Source organism: Fundulus heteroclitus, unplaced genomic scaffold, assembly GCF_011125445.2.
Source record: "Fundulus heteroclitus isolate FHET01 unplaced genomic scaffold, MU-UCD_Fhet_4.1 scaffold_72, whole genome shotgun sequence".
NCBI lineage: Eukaryota > Metazoa > Chordata > Actinopteri > Cyprinodontiformes > Fundulidae > Fundulus > Fundulus heteroclitus.
This window is the reverse complement of record NW_023397165.1, coordinates 1,232,324-1,249,415: the sequence shown is the minus strand read 5'-3', so window position 1 is coordinate 1,249,415 and position 17,092 is coordinate 1,232,324. Positions and strand designations below refer to the sequence as shown.

Below are 17,092 nucleotides of genomic sequence, written 5' to 3'. Positions count from 1 at the left end.
CGGGGTTTTGGCCTGACCTGGTGTCACTGAGCTGTCAAAACAGATGGTCCGGCGGGGATAGAGATCGGATGCTCAAGCAGCTTGCCTCATGCCGAAGCGTCAAATGACAGTTTACTTTTCCTTCAGGTGGCCTACATATTCAGATTTGCGGGCACCGTGTGCAGCATTCTCTGAGAATCTTGCTGCACACTGCCAATAAGGTCGAACCACTTGGAGTTAATGGTTAGAAACTCCGAAATGATGAACAAATAATTAGTTAATGTCAAAGGTATAGGATTCAAAAGAACATGTAATCTAATAATAATAATAATAATAATAATAATAATAATAATAATAATAATAATAATAGGGCTGCACAGTGGTGCAGTGTGTAGCACTGTTGCTATGCAGCAAGAAGGTCCTGGGTTCAAGTCCTACTCTTGCCCTGGGTCTTTCTGCATGGAGTTTGCATGTTCTTCCTGTGCATGTGCGTGGGTTCTCTCCGGGTACTCCGGCTTCCTCCCACAGTCCACAAAACATGACTGTTAGGTTAATTGGCCTCTCTAAATTCTCCTTTGGTGTGAGTGTGTGTGTGAATGGTTGTTTGTCCTGTCTGTCCAGGGTGTACCCCGCCTCTCGCCCATTGACAGCTGGAGATAGGCACCAGCACCGCTTGCAACCCCAATAGGGATAGGCGTGTGGGCAAATGGATAGATTGATGGATAATAATAATAATAATAATAATAATAATAATAATAATAATAATAAATCCTTAGGAAGATGTCTCTACCAACATTTTTGTCCATTCTAAATAGTCAGTCAAACTAGGTGGAGATTACCTGTGAACATGTTTTTAGGTTTACTTTTAGACAGACTCAATCGTAGAAAAGCATCCTCGCAGCATGATGCTGCCAACACCATGTTTCATGATGGGAATGGTCAGTCCCGGGGGTTAGTTTTCCACCGCACAGAGCATTTTGCGTGCAGGCCAAAAAGTTTGGTTTTCATCTAATCTGACCAGACCACTTCCCTCAGGTGTTTGCTCGTGTATTCGGTTAAGGCCAGATGTTACTAGTAGGACGTTACCTTTGGCACCTGAGCTGTAGCTGATACTTGCTGCACCTCAGTTACCTTGTTAAAATTGTCCGTGTCTCATAGGTTTGCTGATATGCCATAATATTCCAGATCATGGAGTGGAACAGTGCTCACCGAGATGTTCATACCTTTGGGCAAAAACAGGTTTATAACCTATCTCGGCCGCTATAAAGTTGTCCCCATCTTTATCACTCTGGTGTTTTTCTTTGTTCCTGATGAGCAGGTGTCTTCATTTGCAAACCCCTGACGCCTTCACGGACAGCCACACACTGAATAAAACAGAGCGGCGTGGGTTTCGTCAGCTGCAGCGTTTTCCTATAATTCCCCCATTTCTCTCCAGAGAGCTGCCTGGCGGCTGACAGTGTCCCAGCAACAGAAGGGCAGAAACTCGGGAGAATCCCACCTCCCTATATGGACTTGCGTTTTCCTATTTTCATTGGGAAATCCCACTCAATGATTTCCGGTGAAGAAAACTCCGCAATGAAAACTCCCTGCCATTCCCTGCCAGACGCCAGGCGCCGTGCGCGCGCAATGGTGACACGCTGGCCGCTGCACGAGAGTGCGGCCGCGAGCCACGACGCCCGGGAAGCCCCACTAAGAACAGCAGGGGGGGTGGGACGTGATAAGACATTTATGGGGCTTCCCAAATGAATTAGGTGTGTGCACACAGTTTAAAATAGCAAGGCTCTCTTCAATACACGCACAGCCACAGATTAAGACACGCATGCACGTAGTTGGTGATAAAAACAAAAACGCACGAGCATTCTTTCGTCATGCTGCATCGCTAAACGCGTTTTTCTTTGTTCACAAGCGAAAAACCGATCTGACAAGCCGCACCTCTGTGTGTGTGTGTGTGTGTGTGTGTGTGTGTGTGTGTGTGTGTGTGTGTGTGTGTGTGTGCGTGTGTGTGTTTCAGAGAGATAGGAGCTCCCTCGTGTCTCTTCTCTCTTCACCCGTTTCGTGCTAGAAAGATTGCGCCAGTCTGCCCCCAGCGGCGGACCAAAATTACTACAGCATTTCTTGTAAATGCTCCACTTCTCTCTGAGCCTGTTGTTTATTCTAAAGGGCAGGTCTGGTATCACGAGCAAGTTTGCCATGCCAGTGTGTGGGACGGTATTCAAGAGACCGAGGAACAAAAAAGAATGCAAAGAAAAGTATGCATTTATTGTAATAATACAGATATTTACAAAATGCAAATCTAAAGTTCTGGGTCCGATTCCAGTGTTCTGCCGTCCCACGTCGATGCACCCCTAGGCACGATACGACCCCCTCCCCAATCTGCATGTCCGGTGTATGAATGTGTGAGTGCGATTGGGGTAATGGGGCTTTAGTGTAAAGCACTTTGCATGGTTGGTATAGCTAGAAAAAGCGCCATATTCAGTCCATTTACCATCTACACAATACTATTAACACCGATTCAACATAGAGGTGCTGTGATCTGCTCTCATGCTTTTAAAACTAATGGGATTTTAAATCAGTTTGCACGGTAATAAACCTCCAGCAGATACATAAAGGTCTGCAAAGTCCCTTGCACTATTTTGCACACCGGATTACAACATGACTTTTTGGTCAGGTCATTTAGTTTAACGCCACGGTCTACGTGCAGAGGGCTACTGTAATCAACCCTTGTTGTTATTAACTTCCCTCTTGCGCTCAACAACGTGATTTCTCGGAAACGGCTCCTCTGTCGGTCTCACATGCGCATGCGCAACTCCACCTTTCTGGGCTGACCGGGGAATACCAGCCTGAACGATATAAATTCTGATGCCACGGCGCGCTCTGTACAGTTCAAGAAAGCTATCCATGAGGATAACTCAGGAACGAGAAGAAACCTTTCTGCAATAAACACGAGCTTTTATCACTGCTGATTTTTACGGATCTTCCTATTTTCCTCGGATTATTAAAAGAGCAAACACTGTAAGTGACTCCACAGGATTTTATTTTACTACTGTAAATGATTTAACGGGCATGTTTGCATTTTTATTTACTTGGCTTTTTTTTTTTTTTTTTTAAATATTATCTTCAACAAAGCAAATGGTTCTCAAGCTTTGCGTGTTTGTCGCTCTCACCGAATTGTATGTGGCTTTTGTCATGGATAGGAATTGTGCGCCTCCAGAAGCGCATGATGCACCTTTTTTTAATTTTTTTTTTTTTTAATGTTTTTACACTTTTTATGTCCACAACTTGAGACTGAGCGAATTTGTAATTTAATTATTTTAAATCAGCTGCGTTTGTTTTTTTAGATACAACAATGTAACTACAGTTGATATGAGTAAACGCCCAAAACTTCCCTCTATGTGCACCCAGCAACCCCCGGATGAACTCTTCCTTACTGTTTTTTTTTTTTTTTTTTTTTTTTTTATGCGCGGCCAACAGGCAGCTATAAATCTAAGCTGAGGCGGATGTGGGGAGTTCAGTTGCTCTCACCGATGTGTATCAAACTCGGATTCCCTCTATATCTAACTATCTTGCTTTTTTTGTGTTGCTGTATGTCTTAGGCACAAACATGCCTGTGTCCAGAATGAGGATGAGACCATGGCTGGAGCAGATGATCGAATCAAACGCCATCACTGGTCTGACTTGGGTGGATAAGGTAAGAATCTTCGAATGAATTGAACCTGTAATTAGTTGTGGTCGGGGTCGAGTTTGTGCACAAAACGTATCGGATCAAAATTAAAGCAAGTATGTAAAAAAACATGATCTGAACAGGAAAAATATAAATTTATGTTGCAGGAGAAGACAATGTTCTCTATTCCCTGGAAGCATGCTGCTCGCCATGGTTGGGAGCTGGACAAAGACGCCAGTCTGTTCAAAGAATGGGCCATCCATACAGGTGAGCAAGCAAGAGCATGCACACCTTGGCTGCATTGGTAACAGGAGTGATCTTTTCGTGATAAAAAAAACAAACCCAAAACAAACAAAAACAATATCAAACCATCATGTTTGAATGCTTTCTACAGGCAAATACACCACTGGCCAGGCTTGCGATCCCAAAACATGGAAAGCCAACTTCCGATGTGCAATGAACTCCCTGCCTGACATTGAGGAGGTGAAAGACAAGAGCATCAACAAAGGCCACCAAGCCATGCGGGTCTTCAGAATGCTACCTGCTGTTTCAAAATGCAGAGGTACGAGCAATTACCAGGCAAAGTTCAAGACGCTGTAGCTTTCCTGCTGTCGTGACAGTCGGGAGGTTGAGATGTAAAGAGATTAAAAATGTTTTCCTTTCCTCTGCACAGACAAAAGAAGCAAGTCCAGGACCACCAAGCTGAGGAAGAAGGTAAATACTGTCAGTTCCTGTCTAGTTAGCGTTTTATTCAAATGATGCAACACTCACACTGACTTAGATAAGGCTATGTGAATTGACATCACCGCGGATGTATTTTCTTGGGAAAAAAAAACTCACCAAATTTGTATTTTTGTCTCTGCAGAGACAAGCAGTCAAGGAAGAGATGGAGTCAGACTACAGCGAAACCCAGTCTTCTGTAAACACGTGTCCGCCCGAGGAAAGCATGTCCACTCAGGAAAACACAGTAGACAGCACAGTAAACATTGACCGGCCAAGTAAGTGAGAGAGCTGCAAAACATTTAGAGAAAAGTCGGAAATATGCAAACGCCGAAAGTCTTAAATATGAGATGTTCTAAACAACAAAGGGAATTAATACCGTTTCCTTCTTGCAGAATTCGAGTATCCAATTGACGTGCCAGAGTTGTCCCTCCAAGTTGAGATTGAGACGGATTTTCTGCAGACCTTTCCCCACAGATTTGAGGTCTCTCCTGAACACAGCCCTGGTAAGAGAGCAAGACAACTTTTCCTCGCTTGAACATAAATAAAATAATTAGCAAGAGAATTACATTGAATATTATCTTACCACCATACTAATAACTTTGTCTTTTTTCTACCCGCTTCTTCGCTGTGCTCTCTCAGATTTGGACTATGGAGATGGCGATATTATTCAGGTAAGCTCAACTTCCAGCTCTTACTATTAACTGCGTGCATTTTTCATTGGCAGGAATATCCATGTTAGTCTTGTTCTGCCTGTTTGGCGACAAAGCTAAAGCTAATAAAAAAAACAAACAAAAAAAAAACGAACTTGGTGTGAGAAATCTCCAGTTGGTAAAAAAGTATAGTCCATACTCAATAGTCTCCTGTTGCTCTTACAGATTTGCCAGTTACTGGAGAAAGACTCACTGTGGATGAAGAATTCAGTCATGGAGAGGTTCCCTCACAATGAAGCATGCACCAGTCCAGAGAGCGTGTGGAGTGAATCTTCCTCAGGTAAATACTGCTAACCCATGAGGAAACTTGACTCTACTGCAGTTTTGAACCTTTAAAAGTATGAATGTTGGTTTATATATGGCACTCTTAAGAGTTTTAGTTCAACGCAAGTCGGGTTTTGCAAGTAGCTGCGAATGACATTAAGCAAGCAGACAGGTGTTGATGAAAATTTGGCTCCGACTTTGCGAATGCATACCTACTGTCACCTTCACTCATGCTGGAATTTTCTGTTTGATTTGCAGTCGGCGAACTAGACGACAGTCGAAGGTACACAACACTCGGCTCAGACTTCCAGAGCTCCACAAGTGACGCCTGGAACAACTTTTGCTTTCCGACGATTTGAGATCTCAACGACTGGACAGGAGGATACTCTAAAATTTTGGACTGTTTTTAGAGCTCTGCCTGTTCACAAGCTCTGACCCTCTAGCCTTTTTCCACCTCCTACTGAAGACCAACCCCCCCCCCCCCCCCCCCACACCCCCACCACCACATCAAGCTAAAATGCCACCCACTCTTCTACGTATGCTGTTTCTTGGTAGCAGTTCAGAGACAGTTGTCCTCATCTCTCCCATCCACCGATGTGAAGTTATGAAGAACGCTTCTGTGTGACAGAAGCAGAGATGCTGCGCTTTTATGGTTTTGGCTGGTTCAAAGCAGTTTTGGTGTCCATCTTTTTTGTTGTTGACATTTTCTATTGTAAAGCTTCTGACTGGGCATTACACCATGATCTACAATTTGGAAGTATACCTACCTCAAATACTAAAAATTGGGAAAAAAAAAAAGATTACTGCGTTAAACATTTGGAAAGTACTTAAGTTATAGTGCCATATAACTATCACATGCCTATTTTTCCGTTAGATTTACAAGTGAACCTTTGCTAATGGGGTAGATACATTCATACATCTTAACTCTTTTGATTATCCTGTCAACTTCCAGTGAAAGCACATTTTAATGTTTGCTTAAAGCATTTGTAAAAAGTGTAAATATTTGTGTTTGTTTTTTTTACAAAATAAAAAAATGCTTTAAAATATGGATGACTCCTGACTTTTTAGATATAGAAACATATTTCAAGTTAATTGAATGCACGAGTGATTCAATTATCTGGGTTTACATTGCACAGTATACCGATGATGAACTGCTGTGACACCATAGAACATAATGCAGAAAAGCCCTCGGAAAAATAATTGTGGCATTTTTCTAAGTGATACATCCTGTAAGGTAAACAGTCCTTTTAATGATCTTTACAAAAGGTGTTAACATGACTCAAAATTCAAAGTATACAGAGAACTAAGAGTTTTTACATCATAAAATAATCTTAAACATTCTAAAATGTTTAAGCATCTAAAATGTTTAAGCACCTGTTCAAATTGTTTTTACATATATACCAAGAAGGACTGCATTGGGCACTCTCACCATGTTACCCTTAAGTGGCTCATTATTAACTTATGTATGTTATTTATTTTTACATAAACCCCCCCAGAAAAAACAGTTCCTCCATGGTTTTTCCCCTTCCTCATTTGGGGTTTCCCTGTAAACCCCAGGGCTTTTGAAGAAACACTGTTGTTGCCTAATAAACTGGCCTAGATTCAAGTAAGAATTGCCAATAGCAGTTCAGAAAATCAAACATAACACAAATGCAATAAATTCATCCTTGGGAATCTTGCCAGCAGAATAATATATCATTCCCAGGAATAGAATAAACTCATCTCATTGATCCCAAACAGCCGTTTCAAGTTTGTCTGGATGCAGCTACATTTGATGGACCGTTCATTAACGTGCCTGTGCAGTCACCCCGTTGATGATACCTAAATGCCTAAAAAGTAGGACCGTGGTTTCCTGCTTCTTGAACCAAGATGAAATACCGTTCAAGCAAAAATAGCTATCTGAGATCATTGCTTCTTACACTTTTCGTTACATCACGTGACTTCATTGCAGCCCGTTATTGAGGTCGAATGAAGGGAAACAGGGCATTTCCTGTAAACTGCCTGATTAAACACTGGCCTTAATCCCCTTTTTATACCTGTAACAAAACCTAATTAATTAAGCTTTGTAATATTTTAATTATCAAACCAAATGTAACATCAAATATATAAACAAATAAGCCATAACTTCTATCTTCAAGTATTTGAAAACACGAATCATGCAAATCAGTACCCTGCACACAGCGTATTAATAGACAGGTCTCTCTTACAAAAGCATCTCTGTCACAAACAGCAGCGGTACTGTTTTCATTTATACATTTGGTTTGTTCATATTTGGTTGTTGTTTTTAATAGCAGTTGCCGCCTGCCCCATGTTTTATCTTTATTTTTGCACTTCAAAGCTATCATATAGTCACAGACCATCAGAGGGACTTGGGCTTTTGTCATGTGCATCACCTATATTTTAACATCTGCTTGGTTTCAAGTTTTATTGCTTTTATTTTATTTCATTTTATTTTCTAGCTTGTCCAAGTTAGGTGGTCTATCTGCACAACATATGCTATCCTAACCACGCATATAGATATTCATACACAGTTTGAAGATATCATTTGTCTTCTGCCGCTGCCTTGAGTTCAACGTGTCTGGTCACATTTGGCTTTTGGCTGGCTCTGTGTCAACGTCTTCAGAATCAGCAGTTGGTACTAGCAGTGATCAATTAGGTTCCTACGTGCTTGTGGTTCCACTCCAAAAGCTTTCTATCCTGGATGTGTGCTGCAACTCTTAGTTAAGATGTGAAGTCATGATTAAACTGGGGAGCTGTCGCCATTGATTGAGCCGTACAGCAGTTTATTACCAATGAGAGTCTGAACGCAAGGAGATAGAGAGACATGGAGTTGCACTGATTCTTGTTCCCTGGCAGGTCTCTTCTAATTTAAAATAAAGACATTACTTCACAGAAACCCGTCTAGGTAAGAAGACTTCCGTATTGAAAGAGATAAAAGATAGATATTTTTAACAATTTGGGTTCTTCAAAATAAATTATTCATTTATATTTTGCAATGCATAGGTTTAAGTAATTGAATTTAGTCAAATTACCCCTTTCAAAAATAATCCAGTTTTGGGCCCTATCCCTAAAAAACTATTCGGTTAACTAGAAATATCAACTTTTTTTTAGTACACATTAACTTTTTTGACCCATATATAGATGCTTTTTATTTCTTTGCCATCATTCCAATAGCCTCACAATTTTTCATAAGCTTCAGCTTCTCAGCCACTAAGATTTTTCTATGGACACCAAGGGCAGTTAGACTTTCTCCAAATGGTCAAATATCTTTTGGCCATTTGGGGATTGAATGCATATCATTGAATGCATGACACTTGAAATATGGCATACCATAAACTTCACCCAAACAATCCATTGGACATGCAATATTGCAAACATTGATATTGTGATGATGTTACCGATACAATTTCTTATGCAGTTCTAAACTAAAGCATAAAGCACAATAATAACTAAAACTGGAGGTCTCCCATCTGAAACATGAGGGAAATACTAGGTTTATATAAGTTATGACTCAGAAGAGTTCCTATAAAATGCAATTATCCAACAGCTGAGTAAATTGGTCACATATTTTAAAATCATAGAATTAGAAACTCAGGTGTACCAGCAGCAAAGTGAAAGGGAAATAGAAGCTTGTAGATACACACACAGGTAACAATATAAAAACTAACATGAACAAGAGACTGTATTGTAAAGGAAAACGTTTGAGAGTTCAGCCAAAGATCAAAACATTTCTTTTACCTACAGATTGCATAGGTATATATAGCTTTCAGTCGTATCATTGGAGAAGCCAACTTTCCGTCCCCTCTTTGCTAAAAATGTGATAACTGTGACAACCTGTCTTCAAACTTCAGTCGAATATACACACTTATCGAAATTGATTTTACTTATATTCCATTCACCAATTTAAGTGTAATATTGGTCCTTATTGCTTCACTATGATGCTTATATTCCATTCACCAATTTAAGTGTAATGTTGGTCCTTATTGTTTCACTATGATGCCCCCCCCCCATGTCTGGTTTCATGGTAAGCAGAATGGTACTCTAGCTGCCTTAGTTATGCCAAGCCTAACTTACTTTACCAAGGGAGGCTTTATACCTATAAATCCTACCTTATCACTCAAAGCTTAATAATTAAATTTATTACTGTTAAGGTTTTATATACAAACTGATGCCAAACATGACCAGGAGATAGGAGAATTGGGATAAGAAGGACAAAGAAAAAGAAAAGATAAGATAGGCTTTATTGATCTCACATTGGAGAAATTCAGCAACACAAGAAAAATATATAGGCATAATCACGAAACGCAACAACCAACTATCAAAAAACAAAACAAAAAAAAAAAATAAAAACTAAAAAAAATCCTGCAACAGTGTCCATGGCCAGACTGGGGAAAGACAACCACAAACACCTGCAAAGAGACAAAACTAATGGGAAAAAACACACAGTTAACAAAACCTCAGCAGCAGCAAGAATAGGGAACTAATGAAAAACAAAAAAAGAAAAAACTACCGGGCCGCTCAGCTACTGTATTATGAGTGTGTTTGTGTGTGAACATGCAACATATGTGGTGTGGGACATGAACTGTGCTCAGTGATGGGTGCAGAGGGCCACCACCATATCCTCTGCTGTGATCAGAAATGAGCAGAGAGAAAAACCAGTAGCTCCACCACAGGTACACAGCACATCCACCCAGAGTACAACAGTACAGCGCAGGAGACACTGGTACAGAGCCCCTCAGATTGCATGATTAACTTTTATTTTAGGATATTTTATGGCTGGTTTAAGACACAGGTCCAGACCATGCCCATCAAACCACAGTGTTGGCAAACCCGCAGAAGTTTGTTTAATACTCAAACCTCTGTTGTGGACCAGCATTGCTTTCTGGTTCATTGACATTTAGCAAATAATTCCATTTTTTATCAGTATCATTAACGGACTGTGGTGCAAGACGTAAAATCTTACTAGACCACACTTAGGTTGTAATACTTTGTGTGTAAAAGGGATTTATTACTCTTGTCTCTCAGGTACTGTTCTCTTTCTGGAAAACATGTAAGCGTTAAACTTGGAAAATGCTTTTGATTTCATATAGTCATGTTAAAAAACGGAAAAATTAGACACCCTCTAAAATCATGTGTTTTCCAACATATTTTGACATAGCCTAAAAAAGTGTTACTTCAATTTAAAGAGGACATAAAAAAATCAGCTTTTTTTTTTTTTAGCCCTTAAATACATTTTGATGTGCACTTGGACTCTCTAGGAGTGCAGCAAAGTAGAAAGTAATCTCTCCAGGTGCTGCGTAAATATTTTTATAATATTTTTGGATCATATTTTTCAAGCCCATCAGTTTTCTCTATTCCCTATTTTGTCTTTTGAACATTTATGTCACAGTTTTTGTTGCGGAGCAGCTAAACTAGGTCATGGACTTCCGGTTTACCAATTTCGTGAATCCGCCATTTTTATTTTTCGCTGCGATTCTGTAGCCTTAGCTGGAAGATGCCGAAGCTACAGATGGATAAGTCAAAATATACGATAGCTGGGTACATCAACCCACGCAACTGATTACACACTGTTACCAGCAAACTACAAAAATGGCCGAACAGGGTGGAGGCGAACGCTCTGTGACCTGGAGGGAGACCGCACCAAAACGCGGGCTTGTGGAGCTACTAAAATGAGGAATTCAGATTAAAGTGTTGCAGTTCCACTTTATATAGACCACAACTGAATAATTTAAATGTGAAGAGGAACAACATAAAAGCATATGTGCACTTTGAATACTGGAATATTCAATGTACCAAACTACTAAAAATTAGCAAATAAATCCAAAAATGCAACAAAAATGTAATTTGTGGAAAGGAATAAATTGGGACGACCCACTTGTGTATTATCCTATAAAATGTTCAAAATGATGCACACACAGGTGTATCTCTTCAGGAACATGTGATGAGAACATTGTTGCTCTGCATTTGCAACCACAATCAGGTGTAAATTAGCTTTTCTTTGTGCCAATTTTAAAATGCCACATATTGGCAGTGTTAAGTGTCGGATAAAAACTGTTTTTTTTAACTCTATACTGTCTTCCTGGTGGGTGCAGTTCAAAGAGTGAGAAATGTCCTGTATGGAGATTTTTTTTTAATCTTCTTGAGGCTCCTGGAACTGTGCAGCTCCTCCAGTTGGGGAATAGGGCAGGCGACATCGTTCTGTGTGATTTTAATAACTCTCTAAATCACTGCTGCTCCACAGGCATATACAGCATTTCAGGATGCTTTCAATTGAGCACTGGCCTTTCTAAGCAACGCCGAGGTGTACATGCCTCAGGTAGTCCTCAGGATGAGCTCCTTGGATACATCAGTCTAACACCATGCCCATCGATGTATAATGGAAGACTTGACCCTGAAACGGAACGGCACCCTGCAACAGGATGACAACAACTCAAAACATACATGCAAAAACCCTTTTATAAATCTTACAGCTGACAGCGAGGAGTATGGTTGACTTTCCTCATACCGATGTCAGAAAGTGGCCGACTGCCACAGGAAGCCTTTCACTAAATGCATTTCTGCCTAAAGGAGTGTTATTATACGAGTGGGTTGGGGGATTTATCTCTTTCGGTTAAATTTAAATTAGTTCATGTCACCTTAAGGCTCTTTAAACTGACAAACTGATCCAGTTCCTATGCAGAAATGTAAATTCAAAACAGTCCAATCACATAGACCTCAGTTGGAAAAGCCATTTATGGTTCTAAGTGTTAGGTTGAGGTCATTATACTTCTTTTGAAGCAATAAAATGACTTTCATTTCCAGAGATAGAAAAATAAAATCACTACTTAATTAACAAAATTAAAATACAAAGAGAAATAAAATGAGAAAACATTCTTCAAGGGACAAATGATAAACATCCTTTGGTTCTGGTAGTTTTAAAGAAAGATTTAACAAAAGCCTAATATAATCCCTTCTGTAACATTCTCGGTTGAAAGATTATGGGATATCTTGCTTGCTGGAGCTGAGGTTGTCTCTCAACGCAGCGACCGGGGCTTCAACCAGTCAGCTTCCTGGAAACTCATTCACAGATCACTCAAGATAACCAACAAGCAACCTGTTTTTACAGGTACTGTATATAAATTATCTCATGAGGAAACTTAGTTTATTAAAAGAATGATAGAAAACATTTCATGGCAAAATGCAACATAAATCCAAAGGTCCAATTTACCTATAGATTAACTTTTTTAATGGATAAATACACCATACAGTTAATACTGTTGTGCCACTGTGACTATTGCCACCTTTAATAATCTGTAGTTGTATTCAATAAAAAGAATACGCGATCCAATGAGGCTCGTTAGTCTGACTAAAAGCACCTCTGGAAAATAACCTTCAAGCAGGTATCAAACATGCTTTTCGTTAGGCCCGCATTTCTGTATAATTTCTTTTGAATAATTATTGTTGTGATGTAATATTCTGAGCTTAAAAGTCATATTTTCATTAGCTGCAAGTGGAAAAACAATTAACAGAAATAAAGGCTTGAAAACATGAGGGTGGGTAATTAATCTATATAACGTGTTTAATTTAATGATGCGGTTGCTGAAATAAATTGACTTTTCAATAGTCTAATTTATTGAATATGACCGTATATTTTTCAAACTGTAGAGTGTTAGATTAAATTGAAAGTTATTTTGAACCTGAAACTATAATTAAATGAAAGCCGATAGTTAAATAATTACACTTCAAGAAATACTTAATTTCATGATCATTTATTTAGTCTGTGCCTTAAAGAAAAAAGATGAAATAAAGTACATCTTATACATGTTATGGAGGAAAACTTTACAGAGTGAAACTTTATTTTAAATGTATTGCCATAATAGCTGGATCGTTGAAGTCTTCCAAAAAAATTAAAAAATAATGAAGTCTGTCACTTAGATGTTGATTAAGTGCTGCAACAAGCCTATTGCGTGAGAAATAAATGGCCAAATGCGACATAGGCCACACTTTGAAGTTTGCACCATTATAAAACTCAAAACCTTTTAATTTGTAGCACTGTGGGAATAGGTAATCTGAACATCATTCATTAACTAATAAAATAAGATGAACCAGTTTGAAGTTTGACATAATACACTCAGTTTATCACTGCTCCAATGAGGGCGAAGTCCTTTATTAAAGCACCGGGAAGACAGGTCTTATGAAACATGCAGGCACAGGGTAAAATTACAGAGCTATTTACAGACCAACATAAAGTAGTGCATTATTGTGAACTGAGATGAAAGTTTTCTTTTACAAATCACAATCTGAAAAGCGTGCCTCGCATTTGTTCATAGGTCCATTTACTAAGACGTCCCTTAATAAAAAGTAAGGCAACCAGTTGCCTTCAGAAGTCACCTATTTGTAAAGAGACTCCAGCTGTGCGGCATTTACTCTAAGTGTAAATCCAGTTGTTCTGTAAAGGCATCGGAGGTTTGCTAGAACAACGGGCACAACTAACAGGCAGGAGGAAGTGGAGGTATTTAAAGAATGCTGTACAATAAAATGTATATCTTTAGCTTTGAATACTTTACAGCATAGTTCAGTCCATCATATTAAAGCGAAAAAAAAGCACTGCCAACTTACAAAGACATTGTTGTCCACATAAACTAACGAGTTGGCTAAGGAGAGAACGATTTCAAGAAGCACCTAAAAAGTGCTGTAATTCTACAGTAACTCTGGAGTAGTTGCAGAGATTCACAGCTCGACACACGGGACAGCTAACAGTTGGGATCTCTACAAATCTGGAAGATTCTCACATTTTTCCATACGCCCTGTCTGGGACTCGGCAAAGAAACGTGGAAGAAGGTGCTCTGGTCAACTGAGACCGTAATTAAACTTTTTAAAGCACGGTGTGTGGCAGAGAACTAACACCCTGAACATCAACATCCTGTGGTAAAACATGGCGCCGGCAGCATCATGCTAAAGGCTGAAAAATACCTAAAACTGGGTGGAAGGTTGCCCTTCTCAGAGAACCCCAAACATGCAGCCAGAACTACAGTGGAATGGCTTCAGAGCGGGCTAAGTCCAGTCTCTAAAGAGCTCCTGCCCCGTGTTTACTACTCCAGCACGGCTAAATGAACGGACAGATTACCTGCTCAGTACATCCTTTAGCTCTACTGAAGCCTCGTGAAGAAACGATTTGCTTAAGGTGTGTTGACCAGGGGAACATTCAAAACATGCAAGACACAAGAAGACGGGAGTTGGCAAACGTGGTCGAGAACATTAAAAGGGCCTAGTAGACCTAAATTAATGTGTGGCAAAACCTGAAAACTGCTGTTCACATATAGACTCTATTAAATATAACAGAGATTGAGCTATTTCAACAACAGGAACGGACAAAGTTTCAATTCACCAGATGTGCAAGACTTTGAGATATACTCAAAAGGACTTGTAGCCGAAATCCCAGCAAAAGGTGGTTTTAAGTATTTATTCAAGAGGGCTTAATACAAATGCACACTTTTCAGACTATTATTTGTATAAACTTTGAAAACCATGTGCTAGTTTCCTTCCACTTCAGAATTTTAATGGTACTTTGTGTTGGTCTATAACAATAAAAACACGCTAAAGTATGTGTAATGAGACACAATGTGAAAGAAGTTCAAGTGGTACAAATACTTGGGCTAGACACTGTATCCGCTCAACGATATTAACCAGACATCCACAATTAAGAAGAAGAAAACCTCAGAAAAACATGTGAAACTTTTTAGATGTCTGAAGGGTCTATTTTTTTTGCTGATTGTACATTATGTCAGACACACACAATGCCCACAAGCAGTCTCTGTCGCTTCTTCTTCCTTTTTTCTTTGCAGACGTAGATGCGGGGAGCACCCAGCAATCTGATCCTTTGGAGTCTGGTATCCTTTCAAAAGACAAGAAAAAAAAAAAAGGCATGATTAGAGATGTGCATTTCATTCCATGGAACAGAGCCTGCCTAACCACCCTGTGAGACTAGCATTTTTCAAACACATTACACAACAAGAAGTAACAAGAGAGCATTCCTCCTTTTCCATTTACTTCGCTACAGTGTTGCAGTAAACAATAGGTCCTATATGAAAACGGTTTCTAACGTAAAAAAAAAAAAGTTGGATGGGAATTGCAAAGAAAAAAAAATGGGTGTCAATAATACTTTACATTGAGAGAATTCAAACTGGGGTTTTCAGTGACGTGACTTTAATAAATCTAACAATTATTTATAGTTTGTTGCATGCGTCATGTCAACCATTAACATCCAGCAATAAGAAACACTGACATATGATTTACCCCGATTTAACTTCCCTTGTCTCATATCCAGCAGATTAGAAAAGTAAAAAAATAAAAAATAAAAATATATATATAAAATTTAGAATATTTTTCATTATTTGTGCAACAGATAGTGTCATTGTTCGGTTGCATTAACATGTTTTGTTTGACACATGTGCTCCACATGGAGTGTTATTGGGTCTTTGGTGCAGATATCGCTGGATTTCTGTGTAAACTGCCATCACATGTAAAATAATGTTTTTAAGATGAATTACAATGACTCAGTGAATTACTGAGACTGAAGAGCTCTGATGACTAAACTGCTTTTCATGCATCCAAACGGAGGTTGCTAAAAAGGCCCTATAGACTGTAGTTAAGATGCCGACTACAGATAACCTTACTGCATGACTCACTTGGCTAAAAAAAAAAAAAAAAAAAAAAAAAAAAAAATCCAACACCCTTTAATTGAGCTCAAACAAATGAAGCAAACCATATTTAAAATAGGATGTGTTGATAAAAATATTGAGGGACATTTAAGATTTCAAAGATTTGTAAGGAAAACTTATCACTAGTCAGTATATTACCTACAGCAGAAAGCAGCCAGAGTGCTTAAGATACAAGAGATTTTCACATGGAGTCAAACAAAACAAGGAGTCAGAATTGGACCTAGTCCAGATTAGGTTTTGGTCATCTGAGAAAACGTACAAATTCTCCAACCTGACAGCAAAGACTATCAATGAGTATTCCACAGAGCCAAATTTCATAAAAGGTACAAAATAGAGTTTAATAGACAAATCACTGTTAGCCCAAAGCTGATTAAAATTGTAGAGGCTAAATTATGTTAGAGGTGGATTTCCCTCTCATTATTGGCATCTCTGGTAAAGTTGTGTAACTTGTTTAGAAACATGTAATAAGTAACTTCCTTATTCCCTGGGGAATAATAACGACGAGGCACAGAGACTAATACCTCTGAGCCACTTTTCACAATGGGAGTAAAAAGAAAACATGGATTTGAATTTTTTTTGTGTCCTGCCTGGCAATGCAGCATTCAAAATTGTTGTCTTAATGACAAAAAGAGCCCAACAGATTATACTTTCACGAGTACTGCCTTACTGCTTTCACCATAGTGCTCCGCTTGATTTACGTATGCTAGAAGCTGTATTAGATTTTACTCTGGGACGATTTCATATAAATGGGAAGGCAAAAGAAGAAATAAGGGTGAGAAACAAATGAGACAAAATGCTAAAAGGGAGAAAAGGTGAAAAACAAAGAGGAGATGAAAGAGAGAGAGAGCAAGATAACATTCTATGAGTCTGCTTCTACACTTGCAGAGAGAGATATAACAAGAACAGCAAAACCAACCGATAAAGTATTACAGGTACAAACAACCAACGCCTAAATACTGTCACTGAAGAATATACAGTATTATACAGGGCGTATGGAAAAAATGTGAGAATCTTTCAGATTTGTAGAAATCCCAACTGTTAGCTGTCCTGTGCGT

General features: G+C 39.1%; 1 protein-coding gene across 1 annotated transcript; it reads left to right on the top strand.

Moving 5' to 3' along the window:
- The first annotated feature begins 2,849 nt into the window (after nt 1-2,849).
- Nucleotides 2,850-6,383, top strand: irf1b (interferon regulatory factor 1b). The gene is made up of 10 exons (XM_012879444.3): nt 2,850-2,991; nt 3,573-3,667; nt 3,808-3,907; nt 4,035-4,202; nt 4,314-4,354; nt 4,506-4,638; nt 4,756-4,866; nt 5,003-5,034; nt 5,239-5,353; nt 5,596-6,383. Exons 2-10 carry the CDS (start codon nt 3,581-3,583, stop codon nt 5,694-5,696), a joined length of 888 nt encoding a protein of 295 aa, XP_012734898.1. The 5' UTR covers nt 2,850-2,991; nt 3,573-3,580; the 3' UTR covers nt 5,697-6,383.
- The last annotated feature ends 10,709 nt before the right edge of the window (nt 6,384-17,092 follow it).

What these genes read in the sequence shown, in the direction of transcription:
- irf1b (XM_012879444.3), top strand. Translation starts at nt 3,581, where the DNA reads ATGCCTGTGTCCAGAATGAGGATGAGACCATGGCTGGAGCAGATGATC. An exon ending in AGTAAACATTGACCGGCCAA is followed by an intron (nt 4,639 to 4,755) that starts GTAAGTGAGAGA and finishes TCCTTCTTGCAG; the next exon opens with AATTCGAGTATCCAATTGAC. An exon ending in CTCTCCTGAACACAGCCCTG is followed by an intron (nt 4,867 to 5,002) that starts GTAAGAGAGCAA and finishes GTGCTCTCTCAG; the next exon opens with ATTTGGACTATGGAGATGGC.